This window comes from Gavia stellata, chromosome Z, assembly GCF_030936135.1.
Source record: "Gavia stellata isolate bGavSte3 chromosome Z, bGavSte3.hap2, whole genome shotgun sequence".
In the NCBI taxonomy this organism is placed as follows: domain Eukaryota; kingdom Metazoa; phylum Chordata; class Aves; order Gaviiformes; family Gaviidae; genus Gavia; species Gavia stellata.
This window is the reverse complement of record NC_082637.1, coordinates 57,402,689-57,429,407: the sequence shown is the minus strand read 5'-3', so window position 1 is coordinate 57,429,407 and position 26,719 is coordinate 57,402,689. Positions and strand designations below refer to the sequence as shown.

Below are 26,719 nucleotides of genomic sequence, written 5' to 3'. Positions count from 1 at the left end.
GTTTTACTACAGCAGAGTTTTGCTCAGAGGAACTTAACATCATTTTCTACTCCAAAAAGAGAGGAAAACCTTGTAGAGGCTGCTCCTTCCACAAGCCAAACCATATTACTTACTAGCAAGAGAATGCCTGTGGGTGCAGCTTTCTCACAAGCCCACGCTCCCGTAGCTAGGGACAGCCGGGAGTCAGGGTGCTGCTGCAGGTCCCTCCTGGTCCTGTCAGGGACCTTCCCAACCAGCTCCTACCCGCCACCAGCCTGCACGGTGACAGCCGAGGACACACATAGCCGGGGGAAGGGGGCAGACCCCGCGGAAGACTGCGGTCCCCCCGCGCGCCTCGAAAGACCAGCAGCATACAAGGGCCTCCGCGGCCTGCAGCGGACCGCGCCTCGCCCCGCCACAGCGCCGGCCCCGCTCGCTGCTACCTCCGGCAGCGGGGTTAAACACCGCTAGGCCGGACCGGAAGAGACACAAGCGACACGGCAGACGCCCACAGCGCCGCTCACGCCCCCTGCGAGGGCCAGCACCCCCGACCCGCCCGCCGGCTATAAGGGGGCGCGGGGGAAGAGCCCCTGCCGGGCCGGGCCGCGCCGGACGGAGCCCCCGCCCCCGCCCCCACCCTTCCCCTCAGCGGCGCGGGGGAGGGGCGCGGCCCCGCGCGGCGGTACCTCAGCTCCCGGCGCGCGCGACGTCCGCCACCGGCCTTGGCCCCGCCCCCCACCAGCGTCACGGCGTTGCGTCGCGTCTCCTCCGCTCCCTCGCGGCGGCCACAAGGCGCAGGCGCGCGTGGGCGGTTTCTGTCAGGTCGCTCTGACGTGTCGAAGCCACGGCCTGGCTCGGGACGGGGCGGGAGGGGGCGCCGGCGGTACCGACCCGCTCGCGCCGTTAGCCCCTTCGGCCGCGCCCCGCCATGTTCAACGTGGAGAGCCTGGAGCGGGCTGAGCTCGGAGAGAGCCTCCTCACCTGGGTGAGTGCCGTGGCCGCCAGGCGCCCACCCACAGCTGGGCCGCCTGGCAGGGACACGGGCTCCGTGCGCCCCCCGTCCCGGCCCCCGCCGCGGCCCTACCCCTGAGGGAGAGGGGGGGCCTCGCCCCGCCTCCCCAGCCCCCGCCCGGGCCGCGCCCTAGCGCTCGGGCCGGCTCCAGCCTGGCCGGGGTCGGCGGAGCCCTGGCGGACCTGCCCCGCCTAGTCTAGTCGCGGCGGGGCAGGCGGTCTGGGGGCTGCCCGGGCGGGGGCCCTCCGCCGCCTTAGCTCAGCCCCCGCGTCAGGGGAACAAAGGAGCCGGGGCCTGCGCCGACGGGGCCGGGGCCTGCGCCGGCGCGGCCGGAGGAAGCGCGCCCAGGTGCGCCCCCCGCCCTCCGTCGTGTGCCCGGACTCGGCGGGCAAGGTGTTGCCCGTAGCTTTGACCCTTCCCCCGCGACCCGCGCCCTTCCTGGCGCGGCTCCGGTGTGTCAGTGCCGTGTTTTTCTAACCTGCCGGCTGCGCTCGGCAGGCTTTCTGGCCGGAAACTTTCTTCTCATCTGTTTTCTTTCTCTGTAGTTTTAAGCAGTGCTTGAGCCTCGAGAGACAGAATTCGCCCGTGAAGTCCAAGATAATACAGTATCAACCTAAGAATTACGTTTTCCCGTTTTAATGTCTGGAGCTTGATCGATAAACATCTTGAGGTTGTGTTGTCCTTCATAGAGCAGCCAAAATGTAGTGGATATTGAACCTGGGTTTGCAGCTTCTCCGTCATTTGAGCAATGACTGTAACATAGCCATGAAACTTGTATTTCTGTAGCAGATGATTTATTGGTTAGCTGTTTGGAACCACTGGATTTGGTTTTGGTGCTGTTTTTTTTTCCCCCTCCATGAGCAAAATTGCCGAGGAAGTACCCACTGTATGAAATTCTGGAGTACAAGTGATTGTTGAAGAGATTTTCTCTTTTAGACGTTCAGTCTGTGCAGTGCCAGAGCTGACTAAAGCTGTGATGGTGGTGAGTAAGTTACTGGGGAGTGTCAGGTTAGGTTTCTCTGTGAAAGTCAAAAGGGGATGAGCAAGGGAAATTCAGTGATTGTTAGAGGTGAGCAGGTGGCCTGGAAAAGTACAGAAGGCAGAGGTTTGGGGGGAGAAGGTGCCTCAGTGCTTCATAGAGGTCTGGAATAAGTAACCCGATTTCTACAGCTTTTGCATTCCTGCCAATCTTTGCGTCTTTGTTGCATTTGGCCGCTTGTCCTGCTTTTGGCTTCCCATGCTTTCTTTTTCAGGTGTTGGGAATGAAAGTCCTCTTACCAATAGAATTCACGAGGAAGTCAATGTATGTGAATGCTGGCAAAGAAAGGCTGAGAGACTTGGCGCTAGGAGAAAGAGGAAGATTTATGGGGGGGGGGGGGGATGGAGGAAGATCTGTTGCTATATGCTGCTAGTTTCCATGTGTTTTCATTTTAGCTGTTTTAGATATACTCCTCTTGTGTTCTCTTTTAGTAAAGCAATTGTGTGCCAATGGGAGAAGCATAAGCTTGAAAGCTTACCCAGCAAGTGGTCACAGTCCCAGTGCGTTCCTAACTCCCCAGATTTCTGAGTATCCAACAGACTAGCTCTTTCTTTTGCATGTGAGACTACTGTACTCGAAACTTGTAAGCTGCTGCAGAATGAAAGAGACTGAATTTTCTCTTGTATGGTATCGGTCTGTTAAGTAATTTGAACTATTGATCCTACCCATTATCCAATCACAGGTTGGACAAAATTGTTAATGACTTGGGAATATTTTGTTGAAGTTTAGCATCTGTGCAGAAGTCTGAAAAGATTTCAAAACTAAAAATATTCCAATATTCCGTTACTTATGCTGTTCAAATTTGATTTTGAGTGTTAATATTTCACTAAAGATGTTTTTAAAACTTAACAAGGTTAAGGTGTTTGCTAGCTAGCGAGGGAAATCACAAAATGCAGAGTCAGAAGGCAGTGGCTACTTCCCTGTTCCCCAAAAGATTTCTTTGTACAGCCAAATATAGTATAAACCAGTTGTTCATGTGTATTCAAAAGGATTGTTTTATCAGCCTCTGCACGTGTTCAAATGTGGTGGAGGTTGGAGGTGGAAGCTGGACTAGTCTTGATAGAAAATAAAATAACAGTCACCAGTTCTTGTTTGTGGAGATGAAGAGGATAAGCGTATCTATATGAAGTCTATTCAGTGTTAGTGAAAATGTCTACTGATTTTCTTGCATTAAACAAAAAATAGTGCATAGAACTAATGATTTTGTTTGTTCTTCCTTGCCCCGTTTGAGGTTGGTAGTTGAGGCAATTGATTTGTTGACTGGCAAACTTTACTGTTACCCTTGAAAATAATTTGCATTTTTTTAGAAAAGCTAAACCATTGAAAAAATTACCTTGGCACAAAAAGCTGTCCTGGAAAAGTAGACATAAAAATGTAAAGCTTAGAGAGAGAAGTTGCAGCAGCAGAAAAAGTCTTGTGGCAGGGACCATCAGTAGGAATTATTGTTCAGTTGTACGGTCATGTTTGAGCAGTAGTTAGTATTTATAATCTTCGGTCCTGGAACAACCTATCCAGCAGAGTCTTGCCCTGTCTGTAGTAATGGTCCATGCAGATCCGTTTACATTTCAAACATTTGTACCCCCTCAGATATTGAGTTAATCAAGAACTAGCTGCATCTTTTTTGGTTAGCAGAAATACTAGTAAATCCTTCTTAAACAGCATTAGAATTAGGCAACATGTTTCTTAGATGAATGTGTGGAATTACAGGTTATTTTTACAATTTCAGTATTTTTGTGTGAATGTGGCTTTGAAACAGACTCAGTTTGTTGAAAAGGTGAAGAATGAAGAAAGGTGGTTTCAGTTTATTCCGGGATACCTGAAACTTGCAAAAGAGGCAATGAAGTTTTTTAGTCCTCAGTGAAAATGGCTGTAAAAACAAGATGCTTTTTTTGCCTGGCTTTCTCTCAGGTCCCATAATGATTCTTAGGAAACCGTTCATTTAGATGGGAGAATAGAGCTCTCTTAATTGCAGCTTATGCATACCTGGGATGGACAGTCTTTTCCATTATGCCAGAGAAGGTGGCTGTTCTTAAGAACTGGTTTAACCTCTCAGATTGCTTGCTTCACATTCATATAGAAGTACTTGAACTGGTTTGTCTGTCTTTTAAGTAGAGTAGATAAGGCTTTCCACAAGTCTAGGAACCTGTTCAGCCTAAACTGAATGTTTACTCAGATGGATGTAGGGTGAGATGAAACTACTCCTCCCTCTGCCAACGCATGATTTTAATGAATGAGAATATCCCTCAAGCCTTTTACCTTGCATGCCTGTGATTCCTATTTTGGTATCTTTAAGATGGAGCAAGCTGCTTACCTGTTAATATGTTATCGTTTATTCTTTAATATTTCACTGACATCCCCATTTTTGGTGTTGTGCTCTAGCTTAGGGTGTAATTCTGAGGTTTTTTACATCTTCGACGGCATCGTCAAATGGGTTCCTGAATAATTTTTGTTCAGGATTTTAAAAAGGTGGGAGAGCTTTTGCTTCCTGCCACTTTAGCAGGTGACCATGATGTGATTTTGTGGCAGCCAGGATAGTGTCAAGTAGAGGAAACTGAGCGAAGGACTGCAGCCCAGCTACTGACATCTCAAAGTTGATATTTTTACTTTAGCAGTGTTTGCAGCCTACTGTAATTGCAGAACTATTACTCTACCAAAAATCTCCCAGAAGCCTCTTCTGAGACTATTCTAGGCACTGTGATGTAGTTATCCAAACTGCACTACAGCCAAAGCAGTTTAGAAAAATGTGGCTGCGAGGTAAACCTGCAATGATACTAAAACTGTTTCTGCACGTCTAATACAGATTCACACCATCTTTTCTGTTTAAAACTTATGACTGGTCCACATATGAACATTTTTTTAACTTTTTTTTTGCTTTATCTGTAGTGTCAGGAGTGCTTGTAACTCAGATACATCGCTGAGTCATTTCTTAAAACATGAAGAGCTGTCAAATGTGCATGTGGCAGTTACACTTTAATATGTCTATATCTGAAATCAGTGTGAAGGCTTTTGCTATGTAATCTGAGAAATTTTCTTTTTTAACATAGAACTAAGATGTGGTACTGAAAAGATTGCTTAGCATTGGTATGTAAACAGCAGGATTCCTCAGAGGTCACTGCTGTCTGGTTATAAGTATCAGTTTACTGTGGAGATGTCATGACCTTTCTTTCCTTCATTATGATAAAAATCTCTTATTTTGTGATGTGCTGCCTCCTCCAAGCTGCATCTTGCCTGCTTTCTTTCTCTTCCAACCCTAAAGGCCAAATATAGTTTCTGTGGTAGACATGTTAAAACTTGTATGATGAGTGAGAATTTTGTAAACACTGTACAAGGCCCCTGTTTTGGCACCCTCTGTTTTAAAAGACTGGGGCCATTTATCTGGTATCAATCCTTTGACCTTTCTCCTTTTTGGCTGAAAAATCTTCTCAGTACAGTGTATCCCTGCCTTCTGTGTGGTGGCCTATCCCCACTGGAAGGATTTGCCTGTGTTAGTTTGAAATACAGAGACGATGTGAGCAAGTGCTGAAACAGATTTTGATTCCTCAGGAAGGCTGCTTCTAAATGCTTTGTAGGCACCCTTTTCAGAGGGGATCAAATCTGATGGAATTTACTAGGAAAGCTGTATTTTCTCCTACTGTCCAGTTACCTTCTTTTTAGACTATGCTGTTCTTGATCCTTGTGCATCTGTGGTTTTAAGTACTCTTCTGGTTTCTTGTAGATGCAAAGATTTTGGAGACTTGCTAAGCCTGTTTAAACTCTTTCTTCTTTCAGTCCTTGATCATTGACCACAAAGTTGTAGGGTTTCATTTTCTTCTGATGCTATCATCGCATCAGCATCTGTTGCTTCTTGAAGAAAACATCAGATTTCAGGAGTAGTTGATTGTGCTGGTGATGACAGCAGGTCAAGTAGATAGGAAAAAATGCTGAGCTTGCCAGCAGTCATGCAGCATGGGTCGAGGTATCTGGCAGATCACAGCTCCTGTATCAGCTGTGAGCAACCTTTTTTATTTTTTATGACCTCTCACTAAGATGGTAAAGAATTTGTTGCTTCACCATTTTAGGGGTAGTTGTCTAAAAGAGTGATATTCTGCGTGTATCATTCACTGTGTTTGAAGAAGCTGGGGTGTCTAGCACCATTATTAGGTTATAGGGATTTTTTTGACCTGTTCCTGAGAGGTCAAGCAGAGGCAGAAGAACTTCTCTTAAAGATTGTATTGTGGAGCAAGTGATATAAGGCTGATAATATATGAATATGATAATTAAAGATAATAAGGTACAGTTTGTATGTATTCCTTCCCCGCCCGCTTCTTTTAAGTCAGCAACAGGAAGGAAGGCTGAATACAGAATTTGGTGTGGTTTTGACACACTGTTAGATTTTCATTCTTTGGGGCCTTTTCCCAAATTCTGCCTTTTTTCAGTTTACTCCTTTCTGAAGAGCTGGTCTATAACAGTGGTACATTTATAACAATTGCTAGTTCTCTGAAGAAAAAAATGTTTAGCTGTGATTCTGTATGTGCTCAATTTCAGCCCCCAGTTCTGCCCCATCACTTTTTGGAGGGAGATTGCAAGATATTGCTTGGAGAAAAAACAAATTTTGCTGCTGAGAACTGTTAACCTTAAATGGTATAAAGGAAACAACTTTTCTGTTAGATTGTTAATCTCAAGGTGGGAGGTGAGGAGAGAAACCTGTTTCTATGTTCTTTTTGAAACACTTAAACAGTTATTTCAAAGAGATTAAGTTGATTTGTGATTTTTGCACAATTATCTTTGTCTTTCTTATTGTGAGACCATTTTGAGGCTTTTCAACTGGAACATAATATTCTGACATTCTATTCTTCCTGAATCATCAAAAGTCTTTGCTGCAATGTGTTTGACTGCTGTAGAGCAATTGCAGACTTTCAGGTTGTGGAGCAGGGGAAGGAGAAGAAGAGGGGCCCAAGACTCAATTGCACTTGCTACTATCTGCTTTCTTGGCTGAGCTGAGGACTCTTGAGTACTGTGATAGTTTAGAAAGACTTAACTAACTTAGGCTCTGAAGCTGGTAGCAAACCTAAGTCCAGGGTTGCTTAATAATTTAATTTGCAAGTCCTAGTCATTAATTAAAAAAAACCAAACAATGAGGTTATTGGCCACACAAGCAACTAACACTAGCACAAGGTTAAGGCAGGAATGCATGGCTGGAAGTGAGGGGAAGAGGGTAGTAGTGTCCTTCTTGTGGCTTTTGTTGCCAACAGCCTGGCAGGTCCTGCCACAATGGAAAGGGATTAACTCCTTCCCCAACCTACTGGTAGTGGTTTCCTGCCCTGCAGAGTATGCCTGTGCTGTTTTCCTGGCTGCCTTACTTTGCCATACGTGAGTTAGTCATTCCTATGAGTTACTTAGTACTTCTTGTTCAGGGCAATGAACAAGAGACAGCATGGAAAGGAGGAGGAAGGTTTTGGTAGAGGGAAAAGCTCTCTAAGGTTAAAGATGGGGGAGTCCAGCCAGCACTCCACTCCTGCATGTGGCAGTCAAAAGCTTCTGAATGAATACAAAGCTGGAGCTGTGTTTCAGTAGACTAGCTGGGGCCACAAAGGGATGGTAGCTTTTCAAAGGGGGCACACAGGAAATGTTTTTGGAGTGGTGCATGTAGTGGAGCCAAGTATTGCACAAAAAGATGCGTTGTAAAACTGATGATAATGTGCTTCAGCCCTAGAATTTGTAGGGCTCTTTCATGCCATTTAGCTGCAAGCTTCTTTGCAAGTGTACACTACACTAGAAGCGTAGTGCTTTGTGTCTTCTGTGGAAGTCCCGTTGCCTGTTTGGAGCTAAATCTCTCAGGGTAGCTGAGTTTAGATATTTAAGCTAAACAACAAGTGAGTATTCACACCCCATGTGAGGTATGTTTTGGGGACATCTGGAAAATGAGCATCCGTATTTTATTCATGGCAGAGTTGCAAAATATTAAATGGGTTATAGCCTTTCCTACATTCCTGGATTACATAAGATAAACCTTTGAGTGAATTTGCTTGCCATGGCAGCAAGGTCTCCATAGTTTTACTTGAGGATAGGAATAAGTACAAATAAGTTTGTGTTTAACTGCAGCAGACATTACGGTTGTTTTATCAAGTCTACTGTCCCTTCGGTGGTTAGGAAAAAAAACCCAGCAGGACTTGATCACTCCGTCATGGTTTAGCTGATTTTATTTTATGGACAATGCCAAAAGATGGCAGCCTGTTCCTTGGTGGCTCCTGCCTTTCTTAAGGGATCAAGGAATTTGGTCAGCCTCTGAAAAATCCTGTTCTGCATACCTACACAGTCTCCATGAAGTTCAGGAAAATGTTTGCTGAAATATAAATCCTGGAAATGGAGAAGACTTGAACTGCAAGCTATGCCAAATTTAGTGGTGTACTATACATCTGTGTTACCAGTTCTAGCATCTGCAAAGTCTGAAATTTCTTGGCCTGATGAAAACTTACTGCCAACTCTCTCTGAATCCTATCTTTTAGCTGCTAAGTCTTTCTTATTCTTGTGATCCTGTGGAAGACTGTGTTTCCACACTCATCAGAACGTTTGTGCAGATGATATTTCAGTAGAACTTAGCGCTCTTGGATTCATCTTCTGTGCCTTTGGGGGAAGAGTTCTTTGTTCCACCTGTCAATAGAGGCAGTACTTTTCATTTAAATTACAGCTGCAAGAGGGTGGAGCTGTGGGTTTTAAATAGTTGTTCTTCTCTTTCTATATTTTGCAAGGGGAAAGCTGTCATTATGTTCACCTTTTTTTGTTTAAGTAATATTATAAATATGTATAAATTTGGACTAATGGTGTGCAAAGTTTTTCTGGCTAACCACTAGCTGAGAAGTTAATGGACTTTGCTTTGCCTTATGCCATCAAATAGAAGCTATGCCTTGCTGCCTGTCCTTTATCTTAATATGGATCAATTTGGGCACATTTGCCTGGTACTATTCAGGTTTCTAGTAGCCTAGTAGTTTTCATTCAGGATAAAAAGAATTTCGCTCTTTTATTCATTGAGCACTGTTCTGCTATTTGTATTTAACACCTACTTTTAGAGAACAGTTCCATTATCCTCCTTTGGCAAAACTTCATGCATCCCAATTCTATGGGTTGCATTATTATCTAGGTTTCTTGTGAGTCAGAGTGCTGGAGACAGAAGATATCCTACATTTCCTTTGGTTAATGTGACATAACTTTAATTGTGTTATTTTTGTCAACTCTGGGTAGTAGAGATGGAAATTTTTGCACTCTGATCAGCAGAGGAAGCCGGTGGTTCACCTCCTGTAAACCCTGCCATTTGTGTTTTCTTCCATGACAAGATGTTTCTAGTCTTAAAAGGCACTTTTTTGGGGTTTCTAAAGTTCATTGGTGCTTGGTGGAGTGTGAATTTATGTATCCTGTAAATGTGGGTGTATTGAGGTAGTGTTTGGCAGTTTCGCACTTACTAATAGCTTGTATTTTGAGAAAAGGAGAGAAAGCATCAATGGTAAATATTATTTTTAAATAAAACATAGTTAAGTAGATGAAAGCTTGCTGTGTTAGGCCTTCCTATTATGTATCATATTTCATATTACCTTCGTCACAAATGCTCTGTAGTACTCTTTTTCATCAGCTGGCTCATCTGGATTTCAACTGAAGACAGGAATACATTCATTTTTTCCCCAGGATTTGGTAGATTAGCTTGTCTTCTCATGGATGTTCTGAAATGGTTAAACCAAACACCATTCAGACTTGAGACTGTTCATTGTATCTTAATAATGTGTCATACCTGAACACTTAAGTTAACAGCAATTTAGTGGCAATGCCAAGATAGGGCAGTAATAATTGGTTTATGCTGTCATGGCTCTCTCACCTCACAGTCCTTTAGTAAGTAAGCTTTGGTCAAGGTACCTCTTCTACTTTCTGCACTATGTTTCTGCAAAGGAAATATTTACTCTTTGGAAAACTGAAACTATGAATGAAATATTTTGACTGAGTTTTTTCATGGCTTTGACCTGTTCAGATGTTTGGGGTCGAACACAGTACATGCAAAATGAGAAGGAAATTAATAAAAATAACGTTCCAGTCCTTCTGCCTGAAGGAATCCCACCCTTGCCACTTGCCAGTTCATTGTTTGGCTAATTGAGTGCCTAACATTATGGCTGGATTGCAAAGTAACTCTTGAGATTTTAATAAGGAGAGTCTGACAGCCTAAAAATCAGTGAAAACATCCAGAAAGTCAAATCCTGAAATAAAATTGTTGCTTGTTGGAGAGCCTGGATCCGCTTTGGTTTCTTTCATGCAGTCTGCTGCTGTCTTGGCGAGCATGAAAAAATAGCTTATGGCATGACTATCCAAGCAGAAGATAGCAGTGCTACCACCTGGGAGGAGAAAAATGCGTGAAGAAATCTTAAAGTTGTCCAGAAGCACAGGATCTGGCAATCGCAAGCCCTTGTTCTTGTGGGGGACTTCAACTTACCGGATGTCTGCTGGAAGTATAACACAGCCGAGAGGAAACAGTCCCGGAGGTTCCTGGAGTGTGTGGAGGATAACTTCCTGACACAGCTGGTAAGCGAGCCTACCAGGGGAGGTGCCCTACTTGATCTGCTGTTTACGAACAGAGAAGGACTGGTGGGAGAAGTGATGGTCGGAGGCTGTCTTGAGCCCAATTCTACCATGAAAAGATAAGAGTTCTCAATTCTTGGTGAAGTAAGGAGGGGGGTCAGCAAAACTACTACGACGGACTTCCGGAGGGCAGACTTCGGCCTGTTCACGACACTGGTTGAGAGGGTCACTTGGGAGGCAGTCCTGAAGGGCAAAGGGGTTCAGGAAGGCTGGACATTCTTCAAGAAGGAAATCTTAAAGGTTCAGGAGCAGGCAGTCCCCATGTGCCTTAAGAAGAGCCAGCAGGGAAGACGACCAGCCTGGCTGAACAGGGAGCTGTTGCTGGGACTCAGGAAAAAAAGGAGAGTTTATCACCTTTGGAAGAAGGGGCAGGCAACTGAAGAAGAGTACAAGGATCTTGTTAGGTCATGCAGAGAGGGAATTAGGAAGGCAAAAGCCCAGACAGAGCTCAGTCTGGCCATGGTTGTAAGGGATAACAAAAAATGTTTTTACAAATACATTAACAACAAAAAGAGAGCCAAGGAGAATCTCCATCCTTTACTGGATGCGGGAGGGAACATTGTCACGAAGGATGAGGAAAAGGCTGAGGTACGTAATGCCTTCTTTGCCTCAGTCTTTAATAGCCAGACCAGGTATCCTCAGGGTATCCAGCTCCCTGAGCTGGAAGACAAGGACGGAGAGCAAAATAAACTCCTCGTGATCCAGGAGGAAGCAGTTAATGACCTGCTATGCCACCTGGACACTCCTAAGTCTATGGGGCCTGATGGCATCCACCCAAGGGTGCTGAGGGAGCTGGCAGAGGAGCTTGCCAAGCCACTCTCCATCATTTATCAACAGTCCTGGTTAACAGGGGAGGTCCCGGATGACTGGAGGCTTGCCAACGTGATGCCCATCTACAAGACAGGCTGGAAGGAGGATCCAGGGAACTACAGGCCTGTCAGCCTGACCTTGGTGCTGGGGAAGATTATGGAGAGGTTCATCTTGAGGGTGCTCACAGGGCATGTACAGGTCAACCAAGGGATCAGGCCCAGCCAGGATGAGTTCATGAAAGGCAGGTCCTGCTTGACCAACCTGATCTCTTCCTATGACCAGGTGACGCTCCTAGTGGATGAGGGAAAGGCTGTGGATGTTGTCTACCTGGACTTCAGTAAAGCCTTCGACACTGTCTCCCACAGTATTCTCCTGGAGAAGCTGGCAACTCGTGGCTTAGACAGGTGCACTCTTCGCTGGGTGAAAAACTGGCTGGACAGCCAAGCCCAGAGAGTTGTGGTGAATGGAGTGAAATCCAGTTGGTGGCTGGTCACAAGTGGAGTCCCCCAGGGCTCAGTTTTGGGGGTTGGGCTTGTTTAATGTATTTATCAGTGATCTGGATGAGGGGATTGAGTGCTCCCTCAGCAAATTTGCAGATGACACCAAGTTGGGAGGGAGTGTTGATCTGCTTGAGGGTCGGAAGGCTCTGCAGAGGGATCTGGACAGGCTGGATCGATGGGCCGAGGCCAATTGTTTGAGGTTCAACAAGGCCAAGTGCCGGGTCCCGGACTTGGGTCACAACAACCCCATGCAACGCCTCAGGCCTGGAGAAGAGTGGCTGCAAGGATGCCTGGCAGAAAAGGACCTGGGGTGTTGGTCGACAGCTGGCTGAATATGAGCCAGCAGTGTGCCCAGGTGGCCAAGAAGGCCAATGGCATCCTGGCCTGTATCAGAAACAGTGTGGCCAGCAGGAGTAGGGAGGTGATTGTCCCCCTGTACTCGGTGCTGGTGAGGCCGCACCTCGAATACTGTGTTCAGTGTTGGGCCCCTCACTACAAGAAGGACATTGAGGTGCTGGAGCGTGTCCAGAGAAGGGCGATGAAGCTGGTGAGGGGTCTGGAGCACAAGTCTTATGAGGAGCGGCTGAGGGAGCTGGGGTTGTTCAGTCTGGAGAGGAGGAGGCTGAGGGGAGACCTTATCGCTCCTACAATTACCTGAAAGGGAGTTGCAGAGAGGTGGGTGTTGGCCTCTTCTCCCAAGTGACTAGCGACAGAACAAGAGGAAATGGCCTCAAGTTGCGCCAGGGGAGGTTCAGGCTGGATATTAGGAAAAATTTCTTTACTGAGAGAGTGGTGAAACACTGGAATAAGCTGCCCAGGGAAGTGGTGCAGTCACCCTCACTGGAGCTGTTCAAGGAACGTGTGGACATGGCATTGTGGGACATAGTTTAGCGGGCATGGTGGTGTTAGTTGATGGTTGGACTTGATGATCTTACAGGTCTTTTCTAACCTTAGTGATTCTGTGATAGGAATCCAGTTCTCATTATGACAGGTCTGGCTCAATACAAGAATTTGGCATCTGAGTAAGAAAAACTTTCTGTATCACATAATTAGCTTACCATCCTGGAAAAAATTAATGGTCTTGTTTCCTCCAGGCATTGAAGCTGAGTGAAATTTGTTTTAGTGGGATTCTTGTGGATCTTATAGGTAATATTGGGTGAATGTGTGAGCGCAGAAGTATCCAACCCTCCTTAATCTTCTCTTCCAGTTTGCTCTTTCAAGTGTTCTTGCTAGTGGCTTGAGTAGTGATTCGCATCTAACTCAGTGAGGCTGGTTCCTTTCTTGTTCTTACTCCTTTTAGCCACTTCTCCCTGTCTTAGCTGTTTGATCTCTTTCTTTTGTGGTGATACAGTATTGTTCTAGGCTTTACATGGCAGCTGGTTGTAAGCTTGTATAGTCAGTTCCAAAAATGTAGGGAAATAATGAGTAAATAATTCTAAAGGATCATTCATAGGTTGGGGAGTACTTTGCTCTGATAAATAACTAATTGGAAACTAGGTGTTACCTTTTGTTGTGTTTGCACATAAGGTAGCCAGTCACATAGTGTTTTGTCTGCTAAGAACCTCTAATAAAGGTTTCAGGTAGTATTACAAAAGACTACATAAAAAGTCTATTATGCAATTGCACCAGCAATAAAAACCAACCTATGTATCACTGTGAAAAGAGTAGGTCTTTTACTAACTCTTAGTGTTGAGAAGGGAAAGGTGCTGGAGAGCTTTTTTTGGTCTTTGGAGAGAAAGGGGTTTGGGTGGGTTTTTTTTGGTTGTGTTGGGTTTTTTGGTTTTGGGGTTTTTTAATTTTTTTTTTCCTCCAGCTTCATGGGATGCTAGATTCCCCATCACAACTTTTATCCTGGTCTTCAGCTATTGTCTTTGAGAACTGAGTGTTTGTCCAGTTCTCTGACCTTCATATCAAGAGCATTTTTCATGATATACATTTTTGCCTTCTATCCCTAGTAGCTAACAAATGGTCACATATATGTAATCCAGAACTGTAACTCAAATTTTCTAAAGTTCTGACTTCCTGCAGCAATTATTTAGTCCCCAGTGATAGCCTTCTTCGCATTGAAACAGTCACCTGCTACTCCTTATTTTAATGTTTGTATAAAAAATGACAGCTCATGTTCATGTCCGTGTGAATCAGAGGTCTGGATTAATGTTTAATAAAATGAAATAAAAGAACCCTTTTCTCTCATTACATGATAATTGATGGAAGGTGTAAAGGCCTACTAGGGCTAGTGATTGAGCCAAGTGGTTGGTCATTTTTTTTTCCCCAGACTCTTGTCTGATAGAATCGTAGAATCATAGAATAGTTTGGGTTGGAAGGGACCTTTAAAGGTCATCTAGTCCCACCCCCTGCAATAAGCAGGGACATCTTCAACTAGACCAGGTTGCTCAGAGCCCCATCCAACCTGACCTTGAATGTTTCCGGGGATGAAGCATCTACCACCTCTCTGGGCAACCTGTTCCAGTGTTTCACCACCCTCATCATAAAAAATTTCCTTATATATAGTCTGGATCTACCCTCTATTAGTTTCAAACACTTACCCCTTGTCCTGTTGCAACAGGCCCTAGTTTCAAACCCTTACCCCTTGTCCTATTGCAACAGGCCCTACTAAAAAGACTGTCCCCATCTTTCCTTTAAGTATTGAAAGGCTGCAGTAAGGTCTCCCTGGAGCCTTTTCTTCTCCAGGCTGAACAATCCCAAATCTCTCAGCCTTTCCTCACAGGAGGGGTGTTCCATCCCTCTGATCATTTTTGTGGCCCTCCTCCAGACCTGCTCCAACAGGTCCATGTCTTTCCTGTGCTGAGGATTCCAGAGCTGGATGCAGTGCTCTGGTGAGACCCCACTTTGAGTAGAGTAGAGGGGCAGAATCACCTCCCTTGACCTGCTGGCCACACTTCTTTTGATGCAGCCCAGGATACTGTTGGCTTTCCGGGCTGCAAGCGCACATTGCCGGCTCATGTCCAGTTTTTCATCCACCAGTACCGCCAAGTCCTTCTTTGCAGGGCTACTCTCAATTCCTTCATCCCCCAGCCTGTATTGATATCAGGGGTTGCCCTGATCCAGGTGCAGGACCTTGCACTTGGCCTTGTTGAACCACACGGGCCTTCTTCTTGAGCTTGTCCAGGTCCCTCTGAACGGCATCCTGTCCCTCAGGCGTGATGTCAAGGCTCCACATAGTGGTACAAGGAGTGGAAAAAAAAGAATCGTGACAAGGAATGGGAATTAATTTAGAGATTTGGGGAACTAACGATGGGGACAGTATTGCAAACACTCAAGAAGTAGGAGCAGTTCCAGCAAGATGAGAGAGAAGTCTTCCAGGAGGAAACACATCACAATGAACAGGAAGGGCAGTGTTTTAACAGCTGATACTGAATAACTGTTTAGAGGCACACACAAAAAAAATATTTGCTTCTTTGTCTCCACAGCTGGGCTACTCTTCTGCATTGCCACATTCTTATCGTTCTTCCTTCTGGAAAATAAACTCTACTGTTTCTTAGAGTGGTTTAGCATTTTGTAGAACTGTCTGAGAATAGTACAGCAATTTAACTTTGACATAAATTTGTAAAGCTGTTTTATGTAGGTTTTTGTGGAAGAAAGCTTGTTACTTTCCTATCTCTGAATGATACGAAAAGGATATAGTTCCTCTGTTTTAAGAGCTGAATAAATGTTTTGTAGCATAAATTTGACACCTTAATTGAAATACCATGCTGTGTATTTCTTTCCTATGCAAGCAAAGACATTTATTACAAAATTTACATGTATGTGAAGAAACAAGTCATATAATGAGTTTTAGTCTTTCTTTCTGGTCTTTCTCATCTAACTATGAAAACCATTATTGTCCTCAATGGCAATCTTGCATGTGTGACTGTGGGGAAAAAAAGAGTTCAGACTGCTTACCTGAGCCTTAATGACTGTTTTCTTGTGTATAAAGTATTGGGCAAGTATGATGATAAAATTAGTTACAAAACAGCAGAGAGTATGCATCTTGTTTTTCTGTGTCATGGAAATAGGTTTAGCAATCTTTCTTCTGTCAGTGTAGTGGTATCTCCTACGTACACTTTTTTGTAGTCAAGGAGGTATTTCATGTATCAAGATACAAAATGATTTTTAAAACATCTGATTAGTTTGCAGCCTGTTTGAAGATCTCCTTAATGTCAGTATTGCTTATTTGAAAAGAGCATTTTATTTTGTCTATTTTTGAAAAATCATAGTAGTGGTAGTTCTTAAGTGATTTTTTGATTTGGCTATTGTGCAGCAAAGTGATTTAAATTTTCATTATTTAAAGGTGTAATATGCAAAATTAGAAACAAGTTTTCGTTGTGTATGCTTGAGAATTTTATCCTTATAGCATCTTGAACTTCTTTAAGCATAAGCATCCATGATGTCATTGCAGCTTTTTCTGCTAGAAGGTATTATTTCTTGTATAATGTGTTGCTGAGTTTTTGGATTCAGACTCAGAATTGTCCCTGTATTCCTTCAACAGTATTGCTCCAATTCAGAGACTGTAGGGAAATTAAATTTTCTGGCAAAATAGCAATTAGATGTTATATCCTGTTTTGTGGTGGTTGTCATGTGTGGGGTTTCTTTTCCCACCCACTCTGATTTTCACCTAGTGTCTTGTCAATCTATGATGGCTTCTTGATTCTCTGGAGAAGAAGTGAGGAACTGTGTTTTCTGGGTAGCTCAGGCCAAGCTATAGGAAAATCTACTGAATCTGAAGTGGAGAAGTCACTTCTGTCTATTTTGTATGCCACACAGTAATTTGTTCTTGTACTCTTGGAACATGGACATAATTCATGACTCTTCATCAGTCACTGTTGAACTTGCTCAGCAAACATGCTCTGAGAGCTCATTTCTTTGGCTCTTTGTGGACATCATTGCTGTTTTTTTTCCAATTGAGTGCTACGTTGTTTTCTTCCAGGGTAAAGGAAAGAAAGGAATATTCACCTAGGTGCTGGTTCTCCAAATTAATGTTAAATGGCATTGCTAGAGTGCTTACGTAACATACCAAAGATATTATGACCATCTGGATATTGTGCTCTTGATTTTTTGAGAGTCTTCTCCTCGAAAAAGGACCTGCAAAATTTCCCACTGCTACATGAATTGCCTTTTATTGTAAGATACATATCTGGAGGGCATTTATTGGCAAATGGCTTGGGCCAACATTAGTGTTTCAAATGCTACTAAAGCATGAATGGTTGTACATTACGTTCAGAAAAAAATGGTCGATATATCTAACACTTAAGTAGCCTGAAGCTGCAAGCTCTCTTGTAGGCTTTCTTACCCCTGGTGCATACAATTAGTGCTGCCTACAAATAAGCCCAGGCTTCCCCTAGGGGGAGGATAATAGCAGAGAGCATTAGGCAGGTACCCTCCACATGACATGTCATTAAAACTATTTTCACAAAACTCATCTGCATCCTTTAAAAATAATGTTCATTTGAAGTAAATGATCAAATAACTTAGACCAGTTGAAAAGACTGTGCTGAAGCAGAAAGGCTCTTTTCCACACCAAAGGAGGAAGGGAGAAGAGCGCTTTGCCTTGTGTATTTGTATTCTTGTTGATACGGTGGGGCGAGGGCTTCAGGTAGCCTGTATGCTATATGCATGAAAACGGAGTTGATGAATAGAAGCCATATAGAAATTATGTGTATTGATTAAATTTTTTTTTGTTAGGAGATTATTCTTGCTCCTGTGTAATCTAGAATATTATACAGCATCCTCAGAAGGTTAATCTTAGGTTGGTCTCAGTGTGTTCAATGTGCAGTCTGTGGAGGGGAACTTCTTACATAGTAAGTCATCTTTAGTCATAAGTAATTCTGTCATCACATAACTTAGTCCTATGGTCCTTGCCATTCCCCTTCAGAATAGCAGAATTTTTGAATCTTAGCTTCCATCTGAAGACCAGAGGCTTGCCATTATATGGACCTTACTGTCTGTCACTGTGTTAATAAAACACCCTGAAATATTCAGAACACTAGTGGTGCATATACCCATTCGGGTTTAGCATCATTGTGTTTCCTCTTCCATCTGATAGTAGGCAATAGTTAAGTTTGGAGTATGTATGTCCCTCTATGTTTGCTCTTCAGGTTGTGGGGAGCCTACGAGAGTTTTGTGTGATCAGTGTTACTTCTGAAAGCTGAGTTTCTTACATACGTTCATTGAGAGAGCGTACTTGAATATAAACTCCGGAAGTACTTGAATGGGAGAACAGAATGCCCAGTGACTTTCCAAATTAGAAAATGCTGTGTAGAATTTGCCTTTTGGAGAATGTACTGCTGTAATTCATAGCAAAGTTTATAAGTTTGCGAAAACAAAGATGCTAAGCCCTGTTAGTAGCTCATTTCCTTGATTGCTGTTAAATCTAAAGCTTCTTAATTCCTCACATGTACACTAAACGTGTAGGGTCTACTCTGTTCTATTTGCTATTTGGTAGCATTTTTTTTTACTTTTGAAAATCCCTTGACATTGAAGTAAAAAGAAGATAACCTTTTCCTTTCTCCCACAGATCCAGACGTTTAATGTTGAGGCACCATGCCAGACCGTGGAAGATTTAACGAATGGGGTTGTGATGGCCCAGGTTCTTCAAAAAATGTAAGAAACTGTTTATTTAATGAATTAAATACACACAATTTTATTATCTATACATTTTTATGTATTTAAATGTATTTTAGTTCAAGCTTATTTGGGATTCCATAAGGATGTGGCTTTTTCTGTGCTTAGACAGTACTTTAATCTGGAGCATGACTAATAAGTTTTTTTCTCTATAGTTTTCAGATAACTATCTTAAATGCAAAAAAAAGTTTTGTTTTAGAGAGGTATTTTTTCAAGTGTGAGCTTACTGGAAAGCAAGTTGGATTAAAACTAAGCTTACAAATTCAAACTTTTTTAAAAAGTGCAAGGTAGGATATTGGCCTTGATCATTGTTTGAAACTGCAGTCAGCATATCAGTAATGTTAGAATTAGTTTTATGCAATAAAACTTCTGTGGTAAACTAAATGGAACTGTCAATTTAGTAGTTTGCAAAGATACTACGTTCTTGAAAGTAAGTGAAGGAATAATAGCTGTTACACTAGATAATGTTTCTGTTCTTTTGAACTTTAAGATCAAATAGGATAAAATGCATTAGTTCAACATCTCAGTGTAATCTAGGATGTTTCTGGGGACTACAGATACGCATCTGAAATGTAGCTCTATGCAGAATTACCTGTTTTTACAGAAACACAACTTTTTGTTGTCTATTAGAAACTTAAGCAGCATTTACCAAAGTCAGCAGTCCAAATTGGGCATGCTGGTTCCTACAGTCCAATCTTTTTAAAAAAGGTATGCTTTATTGCTTTTAACATGAAGAGGGTACTATCTTGAGTGTAAATGAAGAATAAAAGGTTTTCTATGTAATTTGTTGAAAATGAAGATCCACCAGGTACAGAATAGATATGAACAGCTTTCTGTTATTCTGGTTTGCAGCAAAGAATTGTAGAATAGTTGAGGTTGGAAGGCACCTCTGGGGTGTTTAATCCAACTCACCTGCTCAAAGCAGAGTCTGCTAGAGCAAGTTGCCCCAGGATTGTGTCTAGTCGAATTTTGAGTATATGGAACGATTGAGACCTCACAGCCCCTCTGGGCTACCTGTTCCAATATTCAATTGCCCTCACAGTTTTAAAAACCAAACCAAACAAACAAACCCCAACCAAACAAAAAAAAAAAACCCAGGAGTCATTTTTTTCTTTATGTTCAGATGGAAGTACTTGTCTTTCAATTTGTGCCCTCTGCCTCTTGTCTGTTCACTGGACACCACTGAGAAGATTATGTGAGGGTATAAAGAAGGAGCCATCAGGTATTTATACACAGGATTGATAAGATCCCACTGAGCCTTCTCTTCTTGAGGCTAAACAGACACAGCTTGCTCGGTCTCACCTCATATGACAGATGCCCCAGTCTGTTAATCATCTTAATCGCCCTTTGCTGAGCTTCCTTATATGTCCAGGTCTCCCATATTGGGGAGGCCAGGACACAGTACTTCAGAAGTGGTCTCACCAGAGCTAAGTAGTATCTCCCTTGGACTGCTGGCAATGGTCTTCCCGGTGCAGCCCAGGATGTGGTTGTCCTTCTTTGTTGCAAGGACACATTGCTGGAATGTGTTTAGCTTGGTTTCTACCAAGCTGCTTCTCTGCAAAGCTGCTTTCCAACCAGTTGGCCCCCAGCATATACTGGTGCATGGGGTTTGCACTTACCTTTGCTGAAATGCGTAAGGATCCTGTCAGCCCGTTTCTCCAGCCTGTTGAGGTCCTTCCAAATGGCAGCACAACTATCAGGTGTAACAAACACTCTTTCCAGTTTTGCATTACCTGAAAACTTGCACTCTGTTCCATCATCTAGGTCACTATTAAAGACATTTAATAGTATTGACCCCTTGGGTATGCTGCTAGTGGTCTGGCCTCCGGCTGGACTTCATGCTGCTGCTCATAACCCTTTGAGCCTGGCAGTTCAGCTGTTTTTCAACCCACATCACTATCCACTTACCCAGGCCATGCTTCATCAGTTTGTCTGTGCTGATGTTATTCTGATCAGGAGGTCTGTAGCAGGTACACATAGCAGTGTTACCTATGTTGGTCTGCCTGGTCATCCTCACCTATAATCTCTCAGCTGGCTCATCATCCATCCCAAGGAAGAGCTCATGCATTCCTGCTGCTTTCTCAAATAAAGGGCATCTCCCTGTCACTGCCTTCTCAGCTGGTTCTTCGTAAAGAGCTTGTATTCATTCATGGCAGCAACTTTGTCATGTGAGCCGTTCTACCATCTCTTCATGATCAGACTGTGGCCTTGTAACTACACACAGATTGGTTTCTTCCTATTTGTTCTCCATGCTGCATGTATTAGTGCACAGGCATTTCACATGTGCATCCAGTCTTGCTGATTCCCAAGAATGAGAGCTTTCCCTGTAGTGCTTTTCTGTAGGCTTTTCCTTATTTATGTGCATATGCTTGGGGTGACCCCAATTCAGCCATGTTTTCTTGACTATGAGGTATCTCTTGTTTACATCGTCCCACTCCCTTTGCTTGACAAAAGAGTCCGCTACTTTGTCACTTGGTGTTTTGTTGTATTTTCCCTCCTCTATTGTTCCTTGTTTAAAACTGTTCTTACCAGGTTGGCCAGCCTGCTGGCGAAGATGCTTCTGCCCACTATATTCAGGTGGATCCCATCTCTTCCAAGCAGTTCTTGATTCTCAAAGACGATTCTATGGTCATAGAAACCAAAACCCTGGTGACGACACCAGTTCACAGCTGCTTGTTGCCCTGCAGGATCCGTCCACTTCTCAAGCCCTTCCCGCTAACTGGCATGATTGGGGGAAACACCACTTGGGCCTTGACCATAGCTTCCAGAGCCACGTGATCACACTTGGTACTTTCCAGGTCTCCCTAGCTGTATAGCTGGTGCCCAGGAGGAAGAGCAGAAGGAGTGTGCTGGTTTTGGCTGGGATGGGGTTAACTTTCTTCATAGCAGCTAGTATGGGGCTGTGTTTTGGATTGTATGGGGCTGTGTTTTGGATTTGGGCTGGAAACAATGTTGATAAGCAGGAATGTTTTAGTTACTGCTGAGCAGGGCTCACACAGCACCAAGGCCTTTTCTGCTCCTCACCCCACCCCACCAGCGAGTGGGCTGGGGGTGCACGGGAAGTTGGGAGGGCACACAGCCGGGACAGCTGACCCCAACTGACCAAAGGGATATTCCATACCATATGACATCATGCTCAGTATATAAAGCCGGGGGAGGAAGAAGGAAGGTGGGGACATTCGGAGTAATGGCGTTTGTCTTCCCGAGCAACCGCTACGCGTGATAGAGCCCTGCTTCCCTGCAGATAGCTGAACACCTGCCTGCCGACGGGAAGTGGTGAATTAATTCCTTCTTTCGCTTTGCTTCTCCGCGCAGTGTTCTTTTGCTCTACCTATTAAACTGTTTTTATCTCAGCCCACGAGTTTTCTCACTTTTACTCTTCTGGTTCTCTCCCCCACCCCACCTGGGGGGAGTGAGTGAGCGGCTGTGTGGTGCTTAGTTGCCAGCTGGGCTTAAACCACGACGAGGAGTAATAGTCTAAGGGCTGGACAAGCTTTGGCAGTCATTTAACAATGCCATGAATTCAAACCCCTAGCAAGCAGCAGCTCTTCTTAGATGATGAGTCAGGCAAAAGATGAGGGTCCTCCATACCTTGCTAATGCTTGCCACTTCCCTCTGGTGCTGCTGCGTGGCTCAGGTTCACTGAACACATGATTTGTTTGACAGAGCTGCTGGACCCTTAACTGCTATGAGGGCACTGAATCTGTTCTGTAGATGCATATCCTCTGGTGGAGCAGGAGCCTTCCTCCTAGTGAAAGAAAAAGCTGCCAGTTCACAGGAAGAAAAAAAGGAGAAAGAGGAAATCTTGATGTAGTCAGATACTTCAAGGGAACACTTTTTAGCATGTGGGAAAGGTAAGATCTGGAGCATAGACTCTTAAAGGTTTGAAGTAGAGAACAGTCTTTCTTTCTTACCTGAAACTTTGAAGAAGATATAAATGCTGCAAAGTTTATTCTTCTGCACTCAATTTCTCCTTCTGTGGGGAAGATAAGGCATCATTTAAAAGAATTATCCAATCTTTATGTATTTTTGCATGAAATAAAACTAATTTCAAGTGATATCAGCAGTCCTCTTGCTTCAGACTAATTGAAGCAGTCTTTCTAATTTTCTTACACATTTTGATGGTACGCAAAAGATGACACAACACCCTCCCCAGTAGAAACTGATTTTCCAACCCAGTATTTAAACCAGCTCACTTGTAAGTTTCCTGAAGTCTGAACATCAAGTTTACAGATCTGAAGGTAAATACAACAATCCCTTTTTTTAGGATTGGAAAAACACTGTCCTTTTTTACCTGCTGGAGTATAAAGGTGATGACCATATAAATGATGTGTTCAGTAAACTTTATAGTAAGTCAGGATTTCAGCACAATCATCTGTGAATCTGTTCTCAGGGCACTTAGAAAAAATGTCATAGTGACGTATTTAATATGGGTATTTATCTGTCTTGAACTTCTGTAGTTCTTCTGTAGGGTACAGGTTCCACTTAACAGTTGATAACTGTAGATATTCTTGATTGACTAGTTCAGACTAATCAGAATTGGGATCTAAAACATAATATACCTTAATACAAACCAAAATGAAACTTCAGTGTAAGGCCCCCCAATAACCTTACTGACTATTTAGGTTGGTACTACCATGACTTGAAATACTGCCTTTCTCCCTGCCTTGGTATTAGGAAAGGAAAACTATTCTGAGATAATGTTCTCAGCTGATGAACTGATGTTTTAAAAAGAGATGTACAATAAAAATACTGCATTTCTGGAGCATGATTTAAAAATATTTCCTGTAGCAATTGTCATGCTGACACTGAATGTGGGAATTCTTTAGTTTACCAGTTTATATGTAAAGATCAGCTAAACAATTTAAAGTTCTTTCTCTATGCCCTAGGTGATAGTTTGAACCTCACAAAATTAGTATTTGGCTGTCTTGCTTTCTGATAGTTGTGCTTCAGATTTACCATTTTGCATAGTTGTGCAGTGATTCTCTTGCAGTGATTTAGCAATAATATTGCTAAATCTTGGCTGCATTCCTGCTGAGATAAACTTTGAAGTGCAGCAGCAAACTCATCTTGGATTGTAAAATAGGAATAAAAACATACGAACAATTTTTGAGGGAAAGTAGTATTGCTTCTTTTTTTTGCAGAAACAGAAGATGGCTCCAATTGTTTTTTGAAGTAGATACCAAGGGTTGCAAAATAGCCAAACATTGTCTGTTTCACTGGACATGAGAGATGGGAACATAGGCCACATACAGTGATCAGTGTTTGTATAGTTGACTAGAAAACTGATGAGGAGCATGTTGACAGAGCCATTTTAAGTATTCTTTCTTGAAAACAAAAATAAATTCAACACTAGCAGTGAATTCCTGCATTTGATCATTTAAACAGATACCACAGGAAGAATACTTAGGCAGGAATCAGGAAACGTTCAATGATACGAAGCAAGTCTAGAGCAGGCTTTTCCAGTCTACCTTTCATTTTGTATTAGCAGCACTGGCTCCCTCTCTGTCCCAAGAAAGATGACCATATAGAATAGAATTTTTGCAGGTATAGAAGTGTGTAAGAGGAAGACTGCTGGGTGCTTGATGTTATTTGGAAAAGTCATTCAGTGACGTTAAATAGCAAAGAGCAAGCACAGCCTGGAAGCACCAGGTCACTGCAAACAGATGTCATCTGAAGTGAAATATTGAACAGTTGTGGCTTTGACGTGAAAATCTCTCCACAAGTTAATCTTCGAAGGACAAATTTATTGTCTCAACTGGAGACACTAAGCTTAAATGCTGTTACTGTTATTCCATGGAGAGGGGTAAACTACTATTTCTGTAATGCACGTTCCTTGAAATTTGTGTGTCTTTCGCTATAGCTGCTTCCTGTTTAGGGTTCTTCATGAATGTGTGTTCTTTGAGGCTAATAGTACTAATAGGTTAATTACAAAAAGGTGGGAGGGGAGAATTCTGACAACTTTTGGGTGCATCAGGACTTCTACTGTAGTAAATTAATTAATGTTTAAAAAATAGGTGAAAGAGCAGATTAATATATCCAGTGAGAATTTAAAAAAAAAGAAAAAAGAAAAAAAGAGAGTTTGCTATGAATGAAGAAAACGCAGTCAATGAAGAACTCAAGTAAGTGAGGTAGAGCATTGATGAAAATGGAAAGATGTTGGGGTGATCCAGTCATCTGGATATATTTCCATAGGAGTGTAAGGATAGCATTTCTTCTTGAAAACTTTGAAGTTTAAAAGTCTGAACTCTCTATTCTTTCTATTTTTTTAACCTCCACCTTCATAGAAAGAGTCCATTGGTACTTACAAGGGCAGGAGATAGTGGAAACAAGATGAAATTAAGACAGTGGTTTATGATGACGAAGAGTTTCAAAGAGATCCCTAGTTCAGGTATTTAGTTACTTTAGATATACAGAAAATTTACACAACACAGAACTGTAGGATTTGTTGTCAGTAACAGAAAAAAGGGAAGAATATTCCTTATTCATCAGCTGATAAAAGCAGCTGTGCCTTGTGTCAAGTGTTCAGAAGGGGCCAGCAGCTCCTTCCATTGTTCTCAATTTTTTGTACATTGTTCTCAATGTTTCTTGTGCTCAAGGTAGCAGCCCATTTATAAGTAAGGGCCATTCATCAGAAGTAACAACTCATGGCAGAATTTTCTGTAATAAAACTGCTGGAAGAGGCTGTGAGAAGAAAAGGGTATGGAGGGAATTACTGACACCTTCAGAAGCTTTTCACTGATGTAATACAAAATCGTTTTCACTGTGTGATATAAAATGGCAGAAATGTGTGCTGTGTAACCAAGCATGAGCATTTTGCTTACAGATTCAGCTGTTACTAAACAGGTGTTGCTAAATCCCTGAAGGACACTTTCTTTTTATCATAAAACCTTTATCTTTGAATTTCAGGTTAAAGTACCATTGAGTGGAATTCTCCAGTGCTAACTATATTATCTCAGAGAAGAAATTCAGCCTGTGCTTTAGCTTATCTTTTTTTTGTATTATTCTGTAAGATTCACTGTTCATTTGTGTTCAGATGTGAAGGTTAGTGCTTCCTCTGACTAGAATTGGTATGAAATACAGTAAGATAAGATGCCTGTAAACAATCAGTGTTCATGATTATTTTACAGAGTGCTGTACTCCAGGAGTAAAGAAAGAAAATGTTTGAACTGTCTTAAGAGCAGACTGCCTAAAATCATGTAGCTTATGCTTTTTAGAGAAGAGAGAAGTGCCATAGCTTGCTTCTGAATTGCATTCTTTTTTTCTTCATGTTTTTTTGTAGCCTTCCCTGATGTTACTCATGTTTTCACTGTCCATTGGTGTGCCTAGAGCAGCATAATTTCCTGTTTTGTAGTACAGTTTTAAATTTTCCTTTCTTCCCACTCTGGACACTGTTTAATACCAGGTGTCCCTTGTGCTTTAATTCTTTCTTTGTCCGTCATACTGGCCTTGGTAAATGTAAGAGATGGTATATATTTTCATTTGTCATCAGTGCATTGTGCCCCACTTAGTGAATTATTCACTTGTTATATTGCAGCATGCTATGTATGTTTTGACAAATGCAGAACACAAAAGCTACACTTTTGTATATCACTGGGGAGGGTGATTTTTATAAACAGACATTTCTTAAAGCAGCTTACTGTACCACTGTTAAAATGAGTAATAATCATGAGTTATACTACATGCTCTGTGGGTTGGTTTTCTTCAGAAGAATATTTCTGTCTCTTGGCATCTATGATGTGGAGACATGATCACTTAAATAAAGGAAAATTTGCATACAAAATAAGATGGAGATGGTATAAATGATCACTGCTGAAAACAACATCACGTGAAGTGATACAGCATTAACAACAGCATAAGTATTTTGTGCTCAGAAGAAAAGTCCTAGTGATAACTATTCAGATAGTAGGCAGCAATCAATTTGCTTAGGTGATGCTTTTTTCAAACACGGTAAGAAATGACAGCATCTTTCTTAATGACATGGACTAAGGGAGTTGAAGAACTCTGAATATGATTGAATCACGATTCCCAAAGATTCAGCAGAGGGAGACTTGTTCACAGCAAGGGCTGTGAGTGACCTGATGTTCGGAAGCCCCTTTTAAAAAAGTATTTCATAGAATCATACAATCGTTTAGGTTGGAAAAGACCCTTAAGATCAAGTCC

At 42.7% G+C, this 26,719-nt stretch overlaps 1 protein-coding gene across 2 annotated transcripts in view; it reads left to right on the top strand.

The window, feature by feature from the left end:
- Positions 1-907: 907 nt before the first annotated feature.
- HOOK3 (hook microtubule tethering protein 3) overlaps positions 908-26,719 on the top strand; it is a 100,811-nt gene continuing 74,999 nt past the window's right edge. Inside the window, exons 1-2 of one of the 2 annotated variants that reach the window (XM_059834146.1) lie at positions 908-964; positions 18,450-18,535. In XM_059834146.1, coding sequence (XP_059690129.1) covers positions 908-964; positions 18,450-18,535 — 143 coding nt within the window. The remainder of the gene's footprint in view (positions 965-18,449; positions 18,536-26,719) is intronic. The other variant, XM_059834147.1, reaches the window with a different exon arrangement.